Below are 19,869 nucleotides of genomic sequence, written 5' to 3' on the forward strand. Positions count from 1 at the left end.
TGATAAAATGCTGGTTTTCTGTGTTCACTGAAACCATTTTAAGAAAATTTGGAATCTCTTTGTAGCTGTAATTTTATTGATCACTGACACTTAAATTGTGGACTTCTTTCTTTCCTCTTTCCACATTTGTTCACCTGCTCTTGTGGATATTGTATTTGCTTATAACAAAAATGTAATGTGTGTTGGTGATGATTTTCCATAGGAACACATCGATAAAGCGATTGAACTGAAACCAGAGGATCCAAAGTCTTACTATCTTTTGGGCAGGTGGTGTTATCAGGTAAAATAGTTTATTACTACTTACTGCTGTGTTCTTCCTCCTTGGAATTTAATTCCCTGTTTGAATGAAAGATAGGTGGATTCAAACCACCAGCCATAAGGACTGAGGACACTCTTTAGTTGCTGAACTCAGATATTGTATCAGAAAGTACAGGTATGGAAATGCCCTAGTTGCTTGAAGAAGTAGTTCAAAAGTTGCACTTGCGTGGGATCTAGGAACTCTTCATTCCAGTCCTGAAACAGTGCTGAGAAAAACACTCCACTGATGAATACTATAAATGCATTGCATTCAGAAACCTCTTACGATGTAAAAGCTCATGTTCTTGTATGTGTAGCACCTCAATGCTTTTATAAAAGCACTATTGAAACTATTGTCTGCCAGGACAGTGTCATTCAGAATCTCTCAGCTTTCCATCTAAGTTGTTTCGTTAACTGTAATCGAGAAGTCTTAGGCAGTCCATCTCCCTCTTGTCTGCCTCCTGTTAAACCTAAAATGTTCATACTGGTGTTACCACTCAAAGCGCTAGATTTTAAATGGTGCAGGTTTTTAATAAGAGTTTATGTAAGTTCATAGGAAGAGAGGGACTACAGAAACACAGAGTTAGCCATCAGGACAAATGCTGGCTGAGTCCATTCCAGCGCGTTGCTCTATGCTAATGATCAGAGGCTAGAAGAAGGTAGAGAAAGGTTAGTGGTATTGAAGACACTGAAGTTTTCAAAAGCATGAAGAGTGCAGTTTCGTATTGGCAATGTCATTTGCTCTTGCTATTGTAATACTTCTGTCCCCGAATCAACAAAAGGCTTTAAAAGTACTTGGTGTACCTCTGTGCAATAGAGTAAAAGCTGCTGGGGTTTTTGCTGTTTCATTTCTTTATTGCCACTATTCTGCTCTTCGTTTTTTCCCCTGTTTTTTGTCTCTTTCCCAGAGGGAAGCTGTTTGCCAAAAGTGTTATTTCTGAACTGCTCTGAATTGGAGCTCTGGAGGGTTTGGGGCTCCGGACCTAGTTTTTCAGTCACTGCAGGCAGCATGAGAGGTGAAATGGCAAAGAATGGATTAGGAAAAGCACTAGCTGCAAACTAGCTTACTGTTCCCCGTGCTTTACTTAGTAAAACCAAACTACCTTCAGTCCTTCAGGCACATATGGATGTGATCAAGGACATTTCAGGGCTGGCAAGAGCTTCTGCGCACAGTCTATCTGTATAATCTTTTGCATGTGTTTCCTCTGCCCTTGCTACACAAAGTATTGGAGGTATTAGAAGAAGTGTGCCGACTGCTTTATATTTCTTGACAGGGAAAAGCTTGGAGTCAAATACCATAAATCAGATTTAGTGCCTATAAAAAGAAATAAGAGTTTGCAGTAACTATCTACTTTTCAGTTTATACAATTTGAAAGCACTTTGCTGCTGTCAAAAATGCAGTCACATTGCAGAGATTGTAGCTGAGATAATTGACACCGGTAATTACAGAGGAGCAGTGAGCTAAACTAGTGGAAGCTCCTAGCTCTTTATTCTGTTGTGGACTTTCTACTCAGCCTTACTGCTTTTAGAGCTGCTGAAGCTATGAAGCAAAAATAGATGTATATAGAAATATGTTAGTGCTTCTGCTGTTCGGCATTATAAGAATTATACAGTATTAAACAAAGAAGATATTATCAGAAGTTACAGTCCTATGCATCCTTTCCCCCATTGAAACTTCAGGGTGTTTCTTATTAGAGAGAGAGGAGCTGGGAGCAGGAGAATAAGATTTCATTAAATAATTGAAATTCGTGAAGTATGAAGTAGCTACCTATTTCTCAAAATGTGAATATCTGTTGGTGGGAAGGCTTTAGTCTGCCTCTCTCGAGGGATCTTTGTGTGGTGAGAACACGTTCTTGTACGAGATTGAAGCTGGGAGACGGGAGAGCTCCATATGTGCATTTGCTCCGATGCATAGGTGGGAACTGCCGGGAACTGGTGTGGTTGCAGTAAGGCGGTTTGGGATTTTGGACCACCCACACTGTTGCATGCCTGTAATATTCAGTTGTAGAGACAAATCTTACTTTGAGCATTATGCATATGGCAGCTGATGTATGGAACTGCAAAAGCTAACTCAGGACAAGGAAGAGCAAATCAGGTTTAATTCTGTGGCCCGACTTGGACACTCGTCCAAAATCTGCCGACGCTACCAAGATCTTTGGCTTTCTCCCAGGTGCACGAGCCAGCTACAAGAAACTGGATAATTCCTTGTCTCTATACTTTTGCATGTGCTGTGTCTCTAGTGGTTTGACAGTTTCATCTTACTGTCTCTGCAGGTTTCCCACCTGGGATGGCTTGAAAAAAAGACTGCTTCTGCTTTGTTTGAAGCCCCTCCTACAGCCACTGTACAGGACGCACTGCAAAACTTCTTACGGGTAATGAAATCTGATAAGCAAAGGAATCGCTAACCTGACAAATGCAATCACAACTGGAGTACTTGTATTCTGCTTAAACTCATCACTCCCCAAGTGCTCCACGATACATCTCCATTGACTAGAACCTGTGGAAGAAAAAAGCTGGTGAAAGCAAAAATTTTGGAGCCAGACAGAAGAACGTGATTTTGAAGACATCAGAACTAGACCCAAAATGTTCAGAATTGTTTTTAAGGGCTTTGGTTTTCCTTTTAAAAGCTGCATAGTGGAGTGATTCATTGCTTGATACTAAATGCATACGGTCTGTCCTCTTTCAGGGTCTGTAAGATCTGCTTGAGCTCATCCCTGGGAATGCTTGCATAGATACATTCTGTCATTTTAATTTCTCTCAGAATATTTTATTAAAAGGCTGCCTGATTAGGTCAAACTTCTTCATCTCAAACTTTTGAAGACGACTACTTTAAGGTTTCAGGGGCACATTGCTTATGTATTTCTAGAAATAAATTCTTAGGAGTACTTCCTACGTTGTAAGAATCCTACCCTCTGAATGGCTTTTTTTGTCCTCCTGTTGATGAAAATGAATTTAAGACTTGGCCTGAGTCGCGTTTTTGAGCATATAGCTCTTGTTGCAAGGGTCTGCACAAGATGAATGAGTTAAACAGACTGCCTTTGGCTGTGCCTGTGAGAACTACTCTTAAGCACCTCTGATGAAGTGTTACAGAAACAAATTGCCCTACCACTTTATAACTCAGATTGGGCCAGCAGTTCTGCAAAGTGTTAGGGAATATCATACTTACTTCAATTTCTTATAATTTTGCCAAAAATGTAATTGTTTGAGAGGGAAGTTTGTGATAGGTATCTGCCCTAGGCAATATACTTTTCAGCCGTAGTGGTTAAAATCATTTCAGAGATAAGTTTGAGGCAAAGTGTTTCGATTCTTTTCATTAGAAAGAAAAATAACTCGTCACTTTTATTGATACGTTAGAGCGGCGCTGTGGTTTGAAACAGGAACTTGCATTTTTCTGAGGTTTAGCTTTGGTCAAATACAGAGAGAATTTTAAAAGGACACAAAAGCATCCCTCTGGAAGCTAATTATCCCCTGAACAAGTGCACTTCCCATGCGCTCAGCTGAGTCCATTTCAGCTCTCAGCCACAGTTGGCATGCTTCAGGGGAATGGAAATCTGGCAAATTGCAGCTCTGGGTTAGTCACAAGCTGAACTAGGTCTAAGGCCAGACAACAAAATTAGGAGGAGGAACGTTGTGTGTGTTGTGCTCTCAGTGCTTCCTCTGAGGTGTGGGCTCAGGCGTCTTGGTAGAGCACGTTGGGGAGTTTGAATGCAGATGGGATATGGGTCAAGCCAAGGGTTCGTAATAGGAACATACTGGCACAAAATTGCTTGGAGAGTGATGACTATAACTGAGATGAATGGAAGAAAACAGAGGGACGTGGGTAACTAGGAAACTGGGAATTAGTAGCCAGGAAGGAGAAGATAAAAACTGGGGGAAGATTGCTGAGGTTTGGCACCAACATATTCGGGAGGAGCCCAAGTGGATGAGACTGAATGGGCAAGGAGGTTAAAAATAGTGCACGCACATGTGCAGGAGGAGGCCATCAAGCTGGTTCTGGTTTCCCTTAGTTTCTGAGTGCTTGACTTCACCACCTCACCGTTCTTCCATGACACTGACATTAGGTGAGAGTATGGGTGGTGTTCGTTGAGTCACAGGCACTTTATGAGAATCTGAGGACTTTACTAACCCAGCCAGGCAAGCCTATGAAAAATTCTTACACTGATCTATGCATTTACAAAAGCAGGGTTTAGTCATCTATTTTTTTTTATTTTTTGTTTTTTTTAAAGAGATGCAGGAGGCCTGATATAGGCATTAACTGTGTCCTTTGCATATCCTAATGTCTGCTTTTCTCTGCCCGTCACACCCTCCCCTTTGTTCTTTGTAGGTTGAGGAACTGAGCCCAGGATTTTCCAAAGCAGGAAGAGTATACATTGCCAAGGTAACCAGTCACTTGTTGCTTTCTTTAGTTCAGTCATATGCTTCTAGGATAAGAAATATTTGTATTAAAAAATTATCTTTGGCTGTAAAGTGCTAAGCACATGTAAATTACTCCGTGCAGAAGCAAGATTTTATAAGATGATAACATTTCTGAAAAAGGCCAAATCATTTAGTGCAGAGGCATTAAAATTCAGGGAGGATTTCGCCTTTCAGTCATCCAGTGGAGCATCCTTCTTGTTTTTTAACAGATCAAACTCTGTAGAAAGCGGTACTGGTAACTTGTAAGCCACAGGCTGGAGGTCTAATCCCACCACCACCATGGATTTCTGTGGTGTATACAGAAAGAATCATGGGGAAAAGTAAAGGATAAAGTATGTCTCTATTTTACCAATACAGATGGGAGTCTTGAGCGATGAATAAATACACCACGAGTGCTTGGAGTGGAGCTCCGAAGACCTTTTTGTTTGCATTGAGGGAATAATTAGTTTTGAACTCTTAAATGTTAAAATTGCTGCTTAATTTCTACAACCTCCAGCTGGAGTCTAGAAATATTTAAAGCCCAAATAGCTTTAGAAGTATTAGCCAGAGTGGGCGTAGCAAAGAGTAGCTGTAGTCCTTCTCTGTGAAATTGCTGAATTCCCAATGTCCCAAAGAATGTGAATTTTATCAGGGTAGCGTGCAAGTCGTAGGATCTGCTTGGTCTGGAGTACATTATTACTGGAACCTAGGTGCAGAATTTATTTCATAGTACGCATCTCATTAAAGGAAAATGAAGGTGATAGCAGAGGAGGAAAACCCAGCAAGAGGTGTAGTAGCCTTCCCACCAGCTGGACTTTGTCTTTGATATATTGCAGCTCACTGTGTGTGTTTATTTAGGTAAAATCAGCTACATGTTCATAAATCAGCTAGCCTTTTGTTTCTGGCTACTTACGTACCATGACAAATGTGCTCTTAATTGCTTCTCTCTCTGCTTGTAAATATAACCAGCATTCATGGAAATTCAGAATTGCCCCTAAATGTCTTGTATAGACTAAAGAATGGAAGACTTAGAACTTATTTCCAGTGAAGTTGCAGGAGCAAATCCTTGCAAGTCTTAACCTGAACAGATTTTCAGAGTTGATGTAAAAAATTGGGTTTTATTGTGTGTAATCTACATGGGCTGATACGTTTTTATTGGGCTAATAGTCCACCACGTGTCTGGCAGATGTGACTGAGCTTCAGAAATACTCTGCAAACACGAATTAGCATAGAGGTTAATAGGACTACTTGTATCTGTTTGATTTTGGGTTTGGGTTTTTTTTTCCTAATCCCAGGCTCTGTCACTTTGGATCACATCCATAATCACAAAATTTAACAAGTGCATTTGGTATCTAATTATTTTGAAGGAGATAGTGCTCTGATAGGTCAAACTTCAAAGAAAAGAACAACTGTGTTTTATAGTTATCTTCTGACATTTTTGACTGAAATACAGGGACGCAGGGTTTTTAAAGGCTTCGAGGATGTCCATGGCTCCGTCTGTTTTGAATTCACTAGATGCAGAAATTTGACAGTGCTCACAGCAGAACAGATAGTCCTCTTTCAGAACTATCCCACGACGCAGGAAAATCACCAAAATACACACATACAATATACCGTGCAGTGACATTTCAGAGTCTGAAGTAATAGCGCTGCAGGAGTTTAACTGTTGCCCTTAGCCTAACTGAATGTTGGCTTTTTGTGGCAATTGCAACAATGATTAACTGCATTGCTGATGGTTTTTTGTTTGTGTTTTTTTAGCAACCACTTCCTTTTACCATGCTTATTTCTTAGTCCCCAAATGCCTCCATGATTCTCTAGGCACTGAAAACCTTCCTGTTACATAGAGGGATGACTGTTTCTCTGCTGTTGAAGAAGAGTTCATGATGAAGAATATTTCACGCCTATTGTGAGACTTGTAAATGTTAGATGTTACAGTGCTTGCAGTTGAACCTCATTTTTAACAGCCTAGGGAATGTAAGCTTTGTAAGATAATGTGCTCTCAGTATAGAGGTTTTGTGATGAAAGCGGTGTAAGGAATAGTGGCTAAGCAGAAATAAAAATAGAGCTTGGAAAATGGTGACAATCACAGGGACGCCTTAAAATCTCCAAACAAAAAAACCAATCTCCTTGCCCAAAACAAAGACAAAAACAAACACGAACAAAAAAAACCAAAAAAGGAAATCTAATATTCCATAATCTGATGGTGATTATAATGCTTTGTGAATGAAGGATACTGCAGGAAATGTCAGAAGCCTGAAACTATACAGTGCAAATGGTTAAGAGGTAGAAATAGCTCTTTTTATCAGTTGCCAGGGTTCATAATTGCTCAGTTACATTTGCTGCCTATTTTTTCCCATTTAACTCTTCTCACATTGTCATTTTTTCTTCACAGTGTTACAGGGACCTGGGGAACAACTCTGCAGCTGTTCTCTGGATGAATCTTGCTTCAGAGCTGCCAGTTAATACAAAAGAGGTAGCAGTCTCAATAAGCACGCATTGATGATGAGCAGAGACAAAATGGTTACAGAGATAAAATTGTTTTCTAAAAGATGTTCCAGCTTGTAAGCCCAGGTTTTAAAGTATTTTGTTCCTTAGCGTGGACTCTTTTCTTCTCTTGGGACCTGTTATCCGAATGCCTAAAGCAATTCAGCAAAATAACAAAAAATATTAAGAAGTTAAGAGTATGTCTGACACGGGCTTAGAAGTCCAGCACACCACCGTGCAAATACTGTGCTGCTTCTAGGGTTAGGTTATAGACACATTTGAATGCCCTGCACGGATTCAGCACTGCAGCTCATAAACTGGAATATCTGCAGAACTGCTGAGCAGCTGCAGAACACTTCCCAGTACCCCATTTTTGGGGAAGGTTTATTCGTTTGGGCGCTATCATGCCTGGCCAGCTCAATTCGGATGGGGCCACTTAAGCTGAGTGGTTGTCCTGGGGCTGGAGCACTGTATTACCTCTTCTAATTACCCGTGTAGCTTTGGAGGAGCAGCCAACATTTAACTCTCTTGGTGCCAAGTTAGCTCCTAAGCTCCCCCAGGCTGGAGCTGGTTGTGCTGAGCCATTCAGAAGTTTGTGTGTGCTGCCCAGCATTTTTTTTTTTTTTTTTAATATCTAGGATATTTCAGCTCTTTTATTACTTTTACAGGGTTTTGGAGAGCAGACTGTACTGCGTCTTAGAAACTGCCATCTGGCAGTGTTCCCCAGCTGGGAGCTCTTTTGCGCTTTCCTTTTCCCTTGCACTTTTCCTGTTAAGCAGAAACTGTATAGAAGGTGCCCTCAAATTACTGCCAGTTAGAAACTGAATAAAAACACATCAGCTTTTAATATTGATCTGATGATCTTTGCATTGTCATGAAAAATGCAAGCAAAGTAATGTAAGCAAGGTCCTCCAGCTCTTACAGCTTCAGCCTTAGTCTGATGGAATAAACGTTCTGGGTGTAAGGCAGAATTATAGAAATACACAGCATTTTCATGCCACTCTTTTTTTAAGGCCATAAGCAGTGTTTAGGTTGTTGTAGCAAAAGTATTGTGCCGAGATTCAAACCGCAAGCCTGTGAGAGATCTTGGCAAACCATCTGGCAAGGAGCTGACTTGCCTGTGCTACCACCTGCAGGGCACTGTCCAGTATTGCATAAACCACTTGGCCACTGGCTACTGCCAAATCTGGGGAAACCAGGGCATGGAGCAGAATTTATTCCCTTCTTGCAGAAGGAAATACCCTAGCTCTGCCTGATCAGGAGCTTCCTCACCGTACGCTGGTTGTAAATCTCTCTAGGCAGAGTTAGAATGGTATGTCTGATAAATAGAAAGAGGATTTTTTTTTTCCAAAAGAACAAGAAATACATGTGTTGGAGGCGTAAGAGGTTAATCAGAAAAGTATTGAGATTTTCAGGAAAGACCAGGAGAGCGCTACAGGCAGAAAAGTCATGAACAGTTAATTCTCTCTCCTGCTCTGAAATTAGAAGTGGGAGTCAAGTAAGGAAGCCAATGCTTAAGTGGCTTTGTTAAGTCTTTGCAAATTCTCGTCATCAATCAAATAACTTGCGTCATGTTGAGAAGGAAAAACAAAGGCATTTATCCAGACTGTGAAAGTCAGTGAGGGAGCAGAGGTTTGAATTCTGCTGTTCAGGTTGTCAGTTCTCGTCTCTCAAAAGGAAACATAAGAGAAACTCTCTTTGACACTTGGAAAACTTCAAAGACAGTAGCGTCGAGAGGGAAGTACAGGGGAGAAAAAAACAAAGCATTAGGAGGAAAAATGTAAGCCTGGGGGTATACTTAAAACCTGGTATGGGGTTGGAGAAGAAAAGGGAAATTCTCTTTTTTAATTGTTTCAATTAGGCTGTGTATTTATCTGCTCTTTTATTGCATTTCCAGGATGCAGAAAGCGAGAGAGAACTTGAAGAGATGCAGTCAGTCTGCGAAGAATAAATATATAAAGGCTCATTCCACTTGATACTGCATAGACAGTAAAATTCCAGTTAAAGGGGTTTCATGATCCTGACAACTTTGATTGCACTTCATGGATAAGCCACAAGAGTTTACATGAAAAAACGCGCAGCAGTCGCATCAGCACATCCAGGAAAAGATCTTGGTGGGATTTAATAGGATAAAATTTTGTATTATTTTCCTTCTTACAGCACTGCATATGTTTGATTTGAAAATTCCTAAAAAATGTCAAATCCTAAAAACAGGTGGTGGTAGGGGCGGTGTATAGGTAGAATTTGTGGTATAAAACTATTTGTGATTATTTATATATAAAACATAGATATATGTGATATATACTTTGTGATATAACAATATATACACAAATATATCCATATTTATGTATACACATACATACTTTATATCACAAACTCTGCCTAACAAACAGCCTGAACTTCAGGCCTGCTTGCTGGTGAGTGCTCTCGACTGATTCCTGAGGAAGTCTTCAGCCAAAATTTTTTTCAGATTAACTGTTTTCTCTTTTCCTTAATAATATGTATTAATTGAATCAGTTGAAATAACTGATCACATGCCTTTCATAGATGTTTAGGTGAGATAAAATTTCGAGCCACTGTGCTCGGTGGTCAGTGCGCTGCTGATTTTTACCAGCGTGATGCACTGGAGGCAGCGGGATGTTCTCACTGCCCTCAGCCTGCCGATTCAAACGGGCACTGAAACTGTGACTGAAGAAAAGACAATTACAAAAAAAGACGACGACGATGACTTTAAATAAGCGAGTTGTCAGCCCTTTCTTCCTTGCTGTGAAAAAAATGGATGGTGGTGTCCAAAACACACTCTTGTTTGGTCCTTTCCAACTATGCCTAAACTACCTTACTGGCTTTCCACTGGGGGGAAGCCGGCACTGCTCGCTACAGTGAGTTATTACCAGGGGACCGACGAGATTTCCTTCACGATACAAACTTTATTTTTAAGAGGTGCATTGCTTTTGTCAGAGAAGTGAGTAATAAGATTTTAAACTTTAGGACTTCCTCCCGGTGATGTTACTCCCTTGACTCACGTGAGATTGAAGACTTCTCATGTCCCTCTGAACTACACTGCTATGGTTTAGATGTAATAACTTATTTTGAAAACTAGTTATTTATCAATGAAACACTGGTTACAGGAACAGGAATGTTCTGTGGCAAAGCTGATGCTTCCCTGTAATGTTCTTCTACCAGTTCTTGACTCACTAGGTGACACCGAGAAGGTGAAGCTGACAACTGACGTTTCTCTGACAGCTTCTGGGTACCAAACAGAAAAAGTAAACTGTGCTGTACGCTGACACAAATGGTGAAGCAAAAACTACGTTCAAAAATTTCCCCAAATACTTCGCAAGGCTTTCTTGATACCCGTTCAAAGCTCAGCTGGCAGCTAACCGGATGCTTATTTTTTAATGTTTGTTACGTCTTGCCATGTTGTATAGTGTTTGTGAAGTGTAAAGTAAAAAAGTGCAAGAGTAAGACATTTCTTAATCACCTTTTTAGTCCCTTGCACATGTGTATTAAACTGATGGGGTTTTTACTTCGTGAAAATAACATTGAAGGGGAAATGTGCAGCAAACTTGAGCTTAAAAAGTTCCCATTTTATAGATTTGGCACTTTTTAGCTTCCTCCCCCCAAATTAAACTCTAAAATTTTGGTGCTGAACTCATCTCATGAGATCCAGGCAAGTGTGCAATTAGCTTTATTTGCTTAAAACGACAAAAATTGATACTTATAAATGGAGAACTGAATCCTGACAGGCTAAAGTTGATCCCTGTGTTTTTGTGCAGAGCTCCCCTCGCGATGAGTGGGCACTTGATCTGTAATTGTGGGACATTTTTGTACTTAATGTGTGTTCTTCTTTCAGTTCGTCAGTGGAACGATGAAGTTGCCTTTTTTATTTAGTGTGAATCTGTCTTGTTTTGAATGTTTCCCAGTGGATGACCATTTTCTTCTTCTAAACATCCAGTCTTTAAATAATTGCACGAGTTGTTCAGCTATTTTCGTTTTGGTTGCTTAAGCCAAGCTGGGAAACCCTCAACACTGATATCCAAAAGAAGATGATCAGCAACTTGATTCTTTCATGGAGGATTTGCAGGGTTTTTTTCTGGAGAGAAATGGTAATAGCTCTCAAAACAGTCGTGTAGTTAACTGTACTTGCATTGCCTTTCCCTGCCAGCAAGTCCCGGCATGATACTAATCAGTAATGTTTGCTGTTCTGTGTGCTGCTTAAACATTGCTGCCTTCCAAAAGTAAATGGTTTCAGCGTATGTAATAGGAAGAGTGTGAAAAGGAAATATTTACCAACAGTCCGTAGCTTTACTTACTTGCAGACTCCTTCAAGCCTTCACCTGTCGTTTAACTTGTCAAAACACAAACTGTTTAGAGGAGTCTTTGGATTATGTATTTTCTGGAGATAATTTTCACTCTGTGTTTCCACAGCTTTAAATTCTCCTTTGATTTTTTTTGGGGGGTGTCTGTTTCAAAACAAGGGGTTGTAGGCTTGAGGAAAAAAAAATGCCGATTTGCTGTTCCTTTCATCTGCTGCTTGGGATTCTGCGCTGGGTTAGGTTTGAGTGTTTCATCCCATTTATGTTCATTAAGTCTTCAAGAGGGGGATGCACGAGGAAAGCGTTTTGTTAATTTGTTAATTGCCAAGGTGCCGTATCGGTTGGCAGCACCTCTCCAGACAAGCAGCCTCTGTTAAAAGTCCTCACGAAAGAGTGCTGTAAAAACACAGCTTTGGGTTACAGACTAAGCAGCCTGTTCGGAAACCGATACCAAAAATCTTGTTTTTCTTACCGATAGAAGCTGAAGTCATTTTCTTCTGGGGGGGAGAAGGCACTTGGTGCAGTTGCGTGGGGCATATTGGGCTGTGACCAGAACCTTTTCTGTCTTTGAGTAAAAATAACCTGCTTCCCTGGAGGAGAAGGCGGTAATTCTTCTCATGTGGTGTTCAGTCTCAAATGATTTCATACGGGTGCAACCTTTCAACGTTCATTTGTTCTATTTCGGACTTTCGGTGAATGCTTTAAGCTTTCCGTGCATTTGATTGCCTGCTTCACTTCTGTGCTTTTTTTAAAAAAATAGACCTCAGTTTTGGCTTAAAAGAGCAGGGTCTGGCATTTCGCCCCCACGTATCCTTTGTGTGTGTGGTCTTGTCCCTTTCTTGGGGGATCTGAAGTTGAGAGGTCTGTTATTCTGGTTTTCATAGAGGAAAGATTTCCTCCGGCGGCACAGCTCCTGCCTGGAGAGCTAGGGTGGAGGTTTGTGTCTAGCATGTTACTCTTTTTTCTCGTCTGCTGTATCTGCTGAAACCTAATTAATGTGTCTCTAAGATGACGATGAAAGGCGATGACAGAACTCACAGATCCTTTCAAGTGCAGATAAAAGCTGTATTTTGCCGTTTTCAGTCTGATCTCCAGGAAGTTATGACATAACGATCAAAAGAACCTTTTTCGTTCTGGTTTTCCCTTTCCCTGGCTTGTTGTGAATAAGAAGAATGTGACTAATTAACATAATTTAATTCTAATAGCATAGCTTGCAGGTTGATGTGGAGATAGGGCAAGGCTGTGTAACTAAACACTTCCCAATCAACAGTGCTTGGGGTTTATTTTTTTCTTCAGCAATAAAATGTGCAGTCTCCTGTTCGGCTCTTGCTGTGCCGCGTGCTGGGAAGGGGAGGCCGTTCCTCCTGTTTGCGAGGGGAGGATGCACTTCAGTAGCTTTCAGACAACAGGGAAATCGAGCCTTTTTAAAATTTGCACATCCTTTGCAGACTAATCCCAGAGTACAATGTGAATTTCTTGAAGACGCCTGCACTGTATACGTTCCAGGACCACAAGAAATTAATTTGCCTGGTACAATTTTGGTAGAGAGAGACTCTGTCCTGTTCCCATCCAGATAAGTTCTTCTGGACTTATCCCAGGGAGAGAGAGAATAATTTCCTGAAGCTACTCTTGTCTTAATTTTAAAACTTACCTACCTGTGGTTAAATTATGATACTAAAGAATAACTGAAGCTGTTTAACTAATTTCTCCTCACCGTGCTGTTCTGTTTGAAATACAGTATTTATAAATAAGGAGAAGGGGATCCTGCTTAAAGTTACTTGTGTTGCTCTCTTGCTTTTTATGCCAATACATATATAGGTGAAGAAACCCGACAGCCAGGTGGAGGTCCTCTACATAACATCGTTGTACTTGTACGCATGGTGGCTGTGCCAAATGCGATAGGAAATTATGGGAAAGTAAGGTACAACATTATTGTTTATATATCACCGTTTATATATATAATAATTTGGGTTACACCTGTAGCTGATTTTGTATGTCAATACAACCACTACTGCTTATGTTTTTAAGATGCACCAAAGTAATACAGCCACACTTTGTGGCAAACGATGTACTCCAGGTGAAGTTGTTTTTAAATAAAGGTGGATAATCAGTTGTGACCCGGTGCAAGTATTCTGTGCTCCACCCTCATGATCCTAAAGGCCGTCTTCAGCTTTCCCAGGACAAAACCCATGAACAAGGGGCTTGCAGGCTGTGTTTACTGTTGGTTCTGGGTGGTTTAGACCGCCTGATTTTTAGCTCATTTTATTTCAAATTACTTTGCAGAGAGAGCGAATGATAACACCGACTGTGCTTTAGTGTTCCTCAAAATCCGCTTAGTTCAGGAGTTGAAATACAGTAGTCGTACAAAGGAATAAGTAAAGTGGGAAACAAGGTTTAGGCTACCTAACGGAATAGGTAGGAGGAATTTCGGTTGTGTTAAATTACTTGCATATTCGCGCACTGCAGACCTAATATCCCCATCCCTGGGAGAAGGACATGGGAGTCGCCAGCAGTTGCAAGCGTGGAAGAAGTCCTCTCTCAGAAGGTGGCCTGAGCACCTCCGAGCATCGCTTAGACAGCTTTGTCTTTCCCTGGTGCAGAATTAGGGCTGTCTTCAGTGTGCAACTTCTCTGTAATCTCTTTCCTTTTATTTCCTCAAGATGAAATCGTAGCATCCTCTAGTGCACTGGATCACCTTATGGAGAATTTTGATTTGCCTAAGGAAAGGAGCCGGAGCTGATACAAGGGGCATCCTGCCAAGGCCTCCTGCTTCGGAGAGAAGAGGGCTCCAGAAGCAGAAAACGGGGCTGTGCAGGATGAGACCTGTGGCACAGGCAGGTCTTTGGCTTAGCCGAAGTTGTGACACACTGAGGACACAGTCAGGGATGGATGTGTAAGGTCCCCTGTCGTTTAGTGTGAATCTCTGACCCTTGGACCATCAGAAGCTTCTGAAAGATTTTTAAAAGTGACATTTTGCAATACTTGAGTGTTAACTTAGCAATCGAGGGAGTGGTGGCTTGGAGCATGGTTGGGGAAATGGCTTTAAGCAACTTGGACATCTCAGAGAGGAGGTCAGCGTTGACCCTATGGCTTGGGACAGGGTAGCCTGTTCAGAAAGAGGGATTTGAAAGCAGACAAATTCAGTTATGTAGCTGATTTCCAATAAAAAGAGCATACCAGAGCTGTGAGCACCTCTCCCATGTGCTGGGAAACTTCTGACTCAGTATTGGAAGAGAAATGTCAACATCGCTTCCTCCTAGGAACAGGACAGTCATTCCGACTCCCACCCCGGCTTATTTCTGCTAAGCCCAGATTTCTCTGGTTCAATGACACTTGTAATTCCTTGGAAATTCCCTGGCAAAATCTGACCTGCACAGACCCTGCTTGGTTTGAGAGACAACCTGAAGTGGGAGGGTTGCAAGCAAGAGGCTTGCTGTCTTGTTTTAATTTACATAAGTTGACTTGGCTAATATTTGAGTATTGTATGCAAAGCACATAGTAAAATCAGAGAAAAAACTGACCTTAGGGAAATGTTTTCACATTTCAGGTTAAAATAGGGGAGGAAAGAGAGGGGGGAATAAGGTTGAACACAATTACAGCTTGCTATAGACCTGCCATGCTTCTGGTTTTGCACATACAGGCAGCCACGGCAGTGTCGGGCATGAAAACATGATCTCGGTAACTTCAGTAGCTAGGGATTTAGTTCTCTTCAGAAGATGTATTTAATTTTTGCTTTCTCGAAAGTAAAAATCTGAGAAGGGCTCAAGACCCTGAAGGCAGACAAGATAATACAGGATTGTCCTCTGTCTCTGGAGAGTCCCATCGTTATAAATGTATCCCATAACAAAAATCAGCTCCGTATTTACTGGCCTGATGTCAGCTTGACTGCGATGTAGAAGTTAAAGGCCTTTTGGATCAGGTTTGATCTGCTTATGAAAAGCAGAAGAGGATCTGAGATTTGTGTAGGCTCCCTGTGCTGGGTTGCTTACATACCTGCAGTGAATTGTTTTGAAGGCAAAATTAATGACGGACTGATTGCTTTTCTTCTTAGTAAAAGGCTTAGTTCTGCAGCCAGGTCTCTTGCGTGTCATTTGCTTAATAATAGAGAGCATATTCCAGCATTTTGGTGGCTCAGAAGCTGCAGTGGGAGCGGCGCAGTACCTGCCTGCGTGCAAAGACGGCTGTCGTCGCGGACGGGGAGCGGGAATGAGTTTGGACACGGGGGACTGTAAATACACAACGCATTTCCCAGCATCCTGCTTCCGTATTAAAAAAAAAAAAAAAAATCATATTTCCTGGCAGCGTCTCTCCTTAAACATGAGAAATGAGGTGGTCAAAGTATTGCAAAACCATTCAAGTAAGTGCTGGAAGCAGATTCCACCCCCTGCCATGGAAAGAAGAGCTGCGGTCGTATGCTTTGCACGCCACTGCCGCGAGCTCCTGCGCGGCAGCATTTCAGTGCCATAGCAAACGTGTGCACCTAAATCTTCACGATTTGGGCTTGAAGAGCCCCAACTTTAAATGCCTTATGGGTAGGGTAGGAACTGGAGCTACGGAGGCAAAGCTGGCCGGGGAAGCACGGCTGGGGGAGCGGGGCGGCAGTTGGAACCGTGCTGCACGCCGGGCAGGCGGCACCACGAGCTCTGCTGTAGCACGGGGCGAAGCATGGAAGCGAGTCACGGTGCTCTTCGTTCAGCCCAGCGCCTTTTCCTCCTCCTTGGCCTTCGTTGTGTAAGAATTACAGGGATGTCTAGTTTTAATGACAGAGGATGGCCTGCACGTGGCGTTTCTGTGTCGGGCTCTGTGTCAGCTGCGGGCATGTAGAGAATAATATAAGGACAAGGAAAAACCAAGCGATACTCAGCAGCATCCAACAGTATTCAAGTTGAGCAGCAGCGACCTCACCTATTTTTTGGTGGGTGGGGGCCAAGAAGGAGGAGCAAAACACGACGTGAAGATGGTTTACACAGAGCCCTAGGGCTGTGAATCTCATCTTGAGGCTTCAACTCAAATGGCTGCTGCTGCCTTCGCTTCGGGCCGGGTCCCATGGGGTTATGGTAGGCATGTTGCTTCTGTTGACCATGGGTGTCATGGTCATACCGGTGCCACCGGCAGCACTGTGGTGCGAGATGGACTTGAAAGCGTCCTCGTGCTCTGAGATGGCTTAAAGAGGAGGGCTGAGGCCCCAGGGCTGTTCCCATATCCATTCCTCTGTTTCAGTGTACCCATAAAATAAGGTTGAACAAATAACCAGCCTGCGGTCCCATGTGGGAAGGCTGGCCGCTGGTCAAGGAGCGCAGGAGCCTGCGGTGTCGGCATCTCCAGAGGGTGCTGCTGTCAGGCAGAGGGTCTCCAGCTGGACCATAAAAGCTGGAGATGACCGTTGGTGGCAAACCTCCGAACAGGCAGTAAATGATGCTGAGATAACCGCTGGTTTCTGTCTTACGACATCTCAAGGGATGTTTTCACAGACATGTGTCTAAGGAGGAGGAGAAAACTTGCACTTGCTTTCAGACCTTGGTACCATGGAGCTGTTGCTGACCAGTGCCTCGTTCATGCTCAGTGATTTTAATAGCCCACAGAGGCAGCCATGGGCAGGGCATACCCAGGGGACACTGCGATGGCATTGGGAACCCACCAGCCCCGATGCTCAGCAGGGCACGACCAGGGCTTAATTTCTGTGCTATACTTGGAAGGAGTTTCAAATCCTACTCGTGCTATTCGTGTGGTGGGTGAGGATTTATGTCGTGCATTTGCACCGTTAGTAATACATGAAGAGCTGGCGAGTGGGTATTAAAATACGCCGTAGTGCAGAACATTACCGGGGCAGTATTTCAACGGGTCAAATGAAAACGAAGTCAAGAGGTGAAAGGCAGCTGTGACCAGAACAACTGACTCTTGGGCATTATGGGAAATCCCAACGTGCTTTTTGGGACCAGCATTTTCCTGATGAGAGCAAAGACCAGCACAGGCAGGTGGAAAATTGTTTCTGCCACCTCCCCCCCCAAAAAAACCCCATAAATCCAGCCTTACCGATGGGTAAAGCCTCTGAAGGAGATAAACTGGCTACTGGTAAGTTATTGTCATTAGGGGGGATTTGTACCCTCCTCTGAAGCTCCTTGGGGTGGCCACAGGCTGGTGGCACTGAGATAAGCACGGTTTTAGCTTGTGTGGCTGTTTCTGTCCTCCCTTTTGGGGACCATATGAAGCTGAAGACACCCTGTTATAAAGCCAACTCTATTAGCTTTGGTCGGACCTTAAAAAAATTGCTAAGGTTTATCTGCTTTAGCAGCTCAGTGATGCGGTACGGCCATGTGACAGCGTTGGTGGCGTGCAAGGCGGTAACAGCTACCTGGCAGGGATCGATTTACTTCATGCATGAGGGACTTGTGCCCAAGAAAAGAGGATTTCCTTACAGCTGCAGGTCACGCTGCCAGATGTCATTCAGGAGCTGAATTTTGGGGGAAAATGTTATTTTTGGAGATGGGCCATGTCCCATTTCAGCAAAGCGGCTCAATGCACGCTGTCAGAGCCTACTTTTGGGTAGGCTACTCTTTCCACTTCAAGCAGAGGCTCGTAGAGGAGAAATACCTTCCCCTGGGTTGCTCTATCCCCAGGGAGGTGTCCCTCCACCCCACCCCATGCGCCACCAGTGGGGTCTGAGGGAAAGGGGGGGTGAGAAAGCCCCCCCAAAACCTTCCTGAAGCTCCCTCCACACCCAAACTGGAGCAGGGAGACTTGCTCATGGCTTCAAACTGATGGGGCCATCCTCCCACGCCCTGGCAACTGGTCCTTAAATGCTTCTTAAACCCCCCGCCTCCCTTAGCTCCTGCGTGGCTTTCCTTGATGTTGGGAAGTGCATCCCCCCTGGCAAATATCCTCCTCCAGCCTTGTGCTATGATAGATGAAGCAAACTAGTCCTTGCTGCGCCCTGGGGCAAAGGGGGGGGTCTGGTCCTTGAAGGGAGGTCCCTGTGGGGAGGTGGGTTTTGACCTGTTTTGGGGTGGGAGAGCTCAGGGGGATGCAGGATGGGGGCCTGGGCGCAAATGATGCTTCCAACCACCACCCCCCTGGAGAAAACAAGCGGAGCCAGGTCCCATGTCAAAGGCATTTATTGCTGCGGGGACTTGCTGCCCTTCACCCTACAAACAGGGGCAGGGATGCACCGTGGCAAGATGCGCCTGCGGGCAAAGCAGGATCCGTCCCCCACACCCCGGCACTGCCAGCTCCAAACCAAGGGGGTGCAGCACAGATGGGACACACCACCCACCCCTGGCAGACGCTCAGGGCTGGATGAGCGCGGGGTGCCTCTGACGCACGGTGACGGTGAAGGGCTGCGGCTTCAGCGCCAGCCCGTGGACACAGTCCATGGTGAGGTGCTCCGCCGGGTTGGCGTGGAAGGAGCACTGGTGGAGGAGGATGGCGGCAAAAAGGAAGAGCTGGAGCTTGGAGAGCTGGTCGCCGATGCAGCGCCGCTGGCCGGCTGAGAAGATCATGACGCTGCCAGCCCGGTCGCGGTCCAGGTGCTGCTGCACATCCAAGAAGCGCGCGGGGTCGAAGCGTTGCGGGTCGGGCCACTTGCTGCTGTCGTGGTTGACCGACCACTGGTTGATGAAGACCACGGTGCCCTTGGGGATGTGGAAGCCCTCGAACTCCACGTCGTCCGTGGTAGCATGTGGGATGGTGATGGGCACAAAGCTGCTGTAGCGCAGCGTCTCGTAGATGAAGGCCTCCAGGAGGGGCAGGTGGGGCCGGTCCTCCGCCGTGGGCAACCGGGAGCGTCCCACCACCCGGTCCAGCTCAGCCTGGAGGTCCTGCTGGAGCTGCGGGTGCTTCAGCAGCAGCAGGAGGACCCACGAGAGCGCTGTGGACGTGGTGTCCTGCCCCGCGCCAAAGATGTCAGTCATGGCGCCCTCCACGTCCTTGGGTCCCAGCCCCTCGGGGGGCCTGTCGCCGCGCTCCACAGCAGCGATCATGATGTCGCTGATGTCGCGGAGGGTGCGCGGGTCGAAGGTCTGGCGGTGCTGCACCACCTTGGCACGCACGAAGCTGTGCAGCTCCCGGTTGAGGGCTTGGAAGTCACGGAAGACACGGCGCACGGGGTTGGGGAAGTGCAGGAGCCAGGGCAGCACATCCACCATGCTGCCTGCTCCCACCGTCTGCCCGAAGCGGTCGTTACGGCCCAGCAGCGCCGTGAACTCGCTGTCGGTGTGGCTGTAGCGGCTGCCGAAGCAGAGAGCACAGAGGACATTGGCGTTGGCCACCACCAAGAGTGGGGAGGGCTCGAAGTAGGCACCGCCCCGGCTGCGCCGCAGGAAGAGCCGGACGAGGTCCCCCGCCTCGGCCGCCACGTGCCGCTCCCCCTCGGCTGCTTTTG

General features: G+C 44.6%; 2 protein-coding genes across 2 annotated transcripts in view; one reads left to right on the forward strand and one right to left on the reverse strand.

Moving 5' to 3' along the window:
* The window catches only part of RMDN3 (regulator of microtubule dynamics 3), a 40,568-nt gene extending 31,136 nt beyond the window's left edge, over window positions 1–9,432 (forward strand). The window contains exons 8-12 of the mRNA XM_009283710.1: window positions 203–280; window positions 2,571–2,669; window positions 4,622–4,675; window positions 7,085–7,165; window positions 9,074–9,432. Of these exons, the coding sequence (XP_009281985.1) occupies window positions 203–280; window positions 2,571–2,669; window positions 4,622–4,675; window positions 7,085–7,165; window positions 9,074–9,127 (366 nt within the window). The 3' untranslated portion in view covers window positions 9,128–9,432. The remainder of the gene's footprint in view (window positions 1–202; window positions 281–2,570; window positions 2,670–4,621; window positions 4,676–7,084; window positions 7,166–9,073) is intronic.
* Window positions 9,433–18,775: 9,343 nt separating this feature from the next.
* Window positions 18,776–19,869, reverse strand: part of LOC103902628 (cytochrome P450 1B1-like) — a 4,174-nt gene continuing 3,080 nt past the window's right edge. The window contains exon 4 of the mRNA XM_009283711.1: window positions 18,776–19,860. Within this exon, the coding sequence (XP_009281986.1) occupies window positions 18,776–19,860 (1,085 nt within the window). The remainder of the gene's footprint in view (window positions 19,861–19,869) is intronic.

The sequence above is a fragment of the Aptenodytes forsteri genome, unplaced genomic scaffold, assembly GCF_000699145.1.
Source record: "Aptenodytes forsteri isolate BGI_AS27 unplaced genomic scaffold, ASM69914v1 Scaffold535, whole genome shotgun sequence".
Taxonomy (NCBI): domain Eukaryota; kingdom Metazoa; phylum Chordata; class Aves; order Sphenisciformes; family Spheniscidae; genus Aptenodytes; species Aptenodytes forsteri.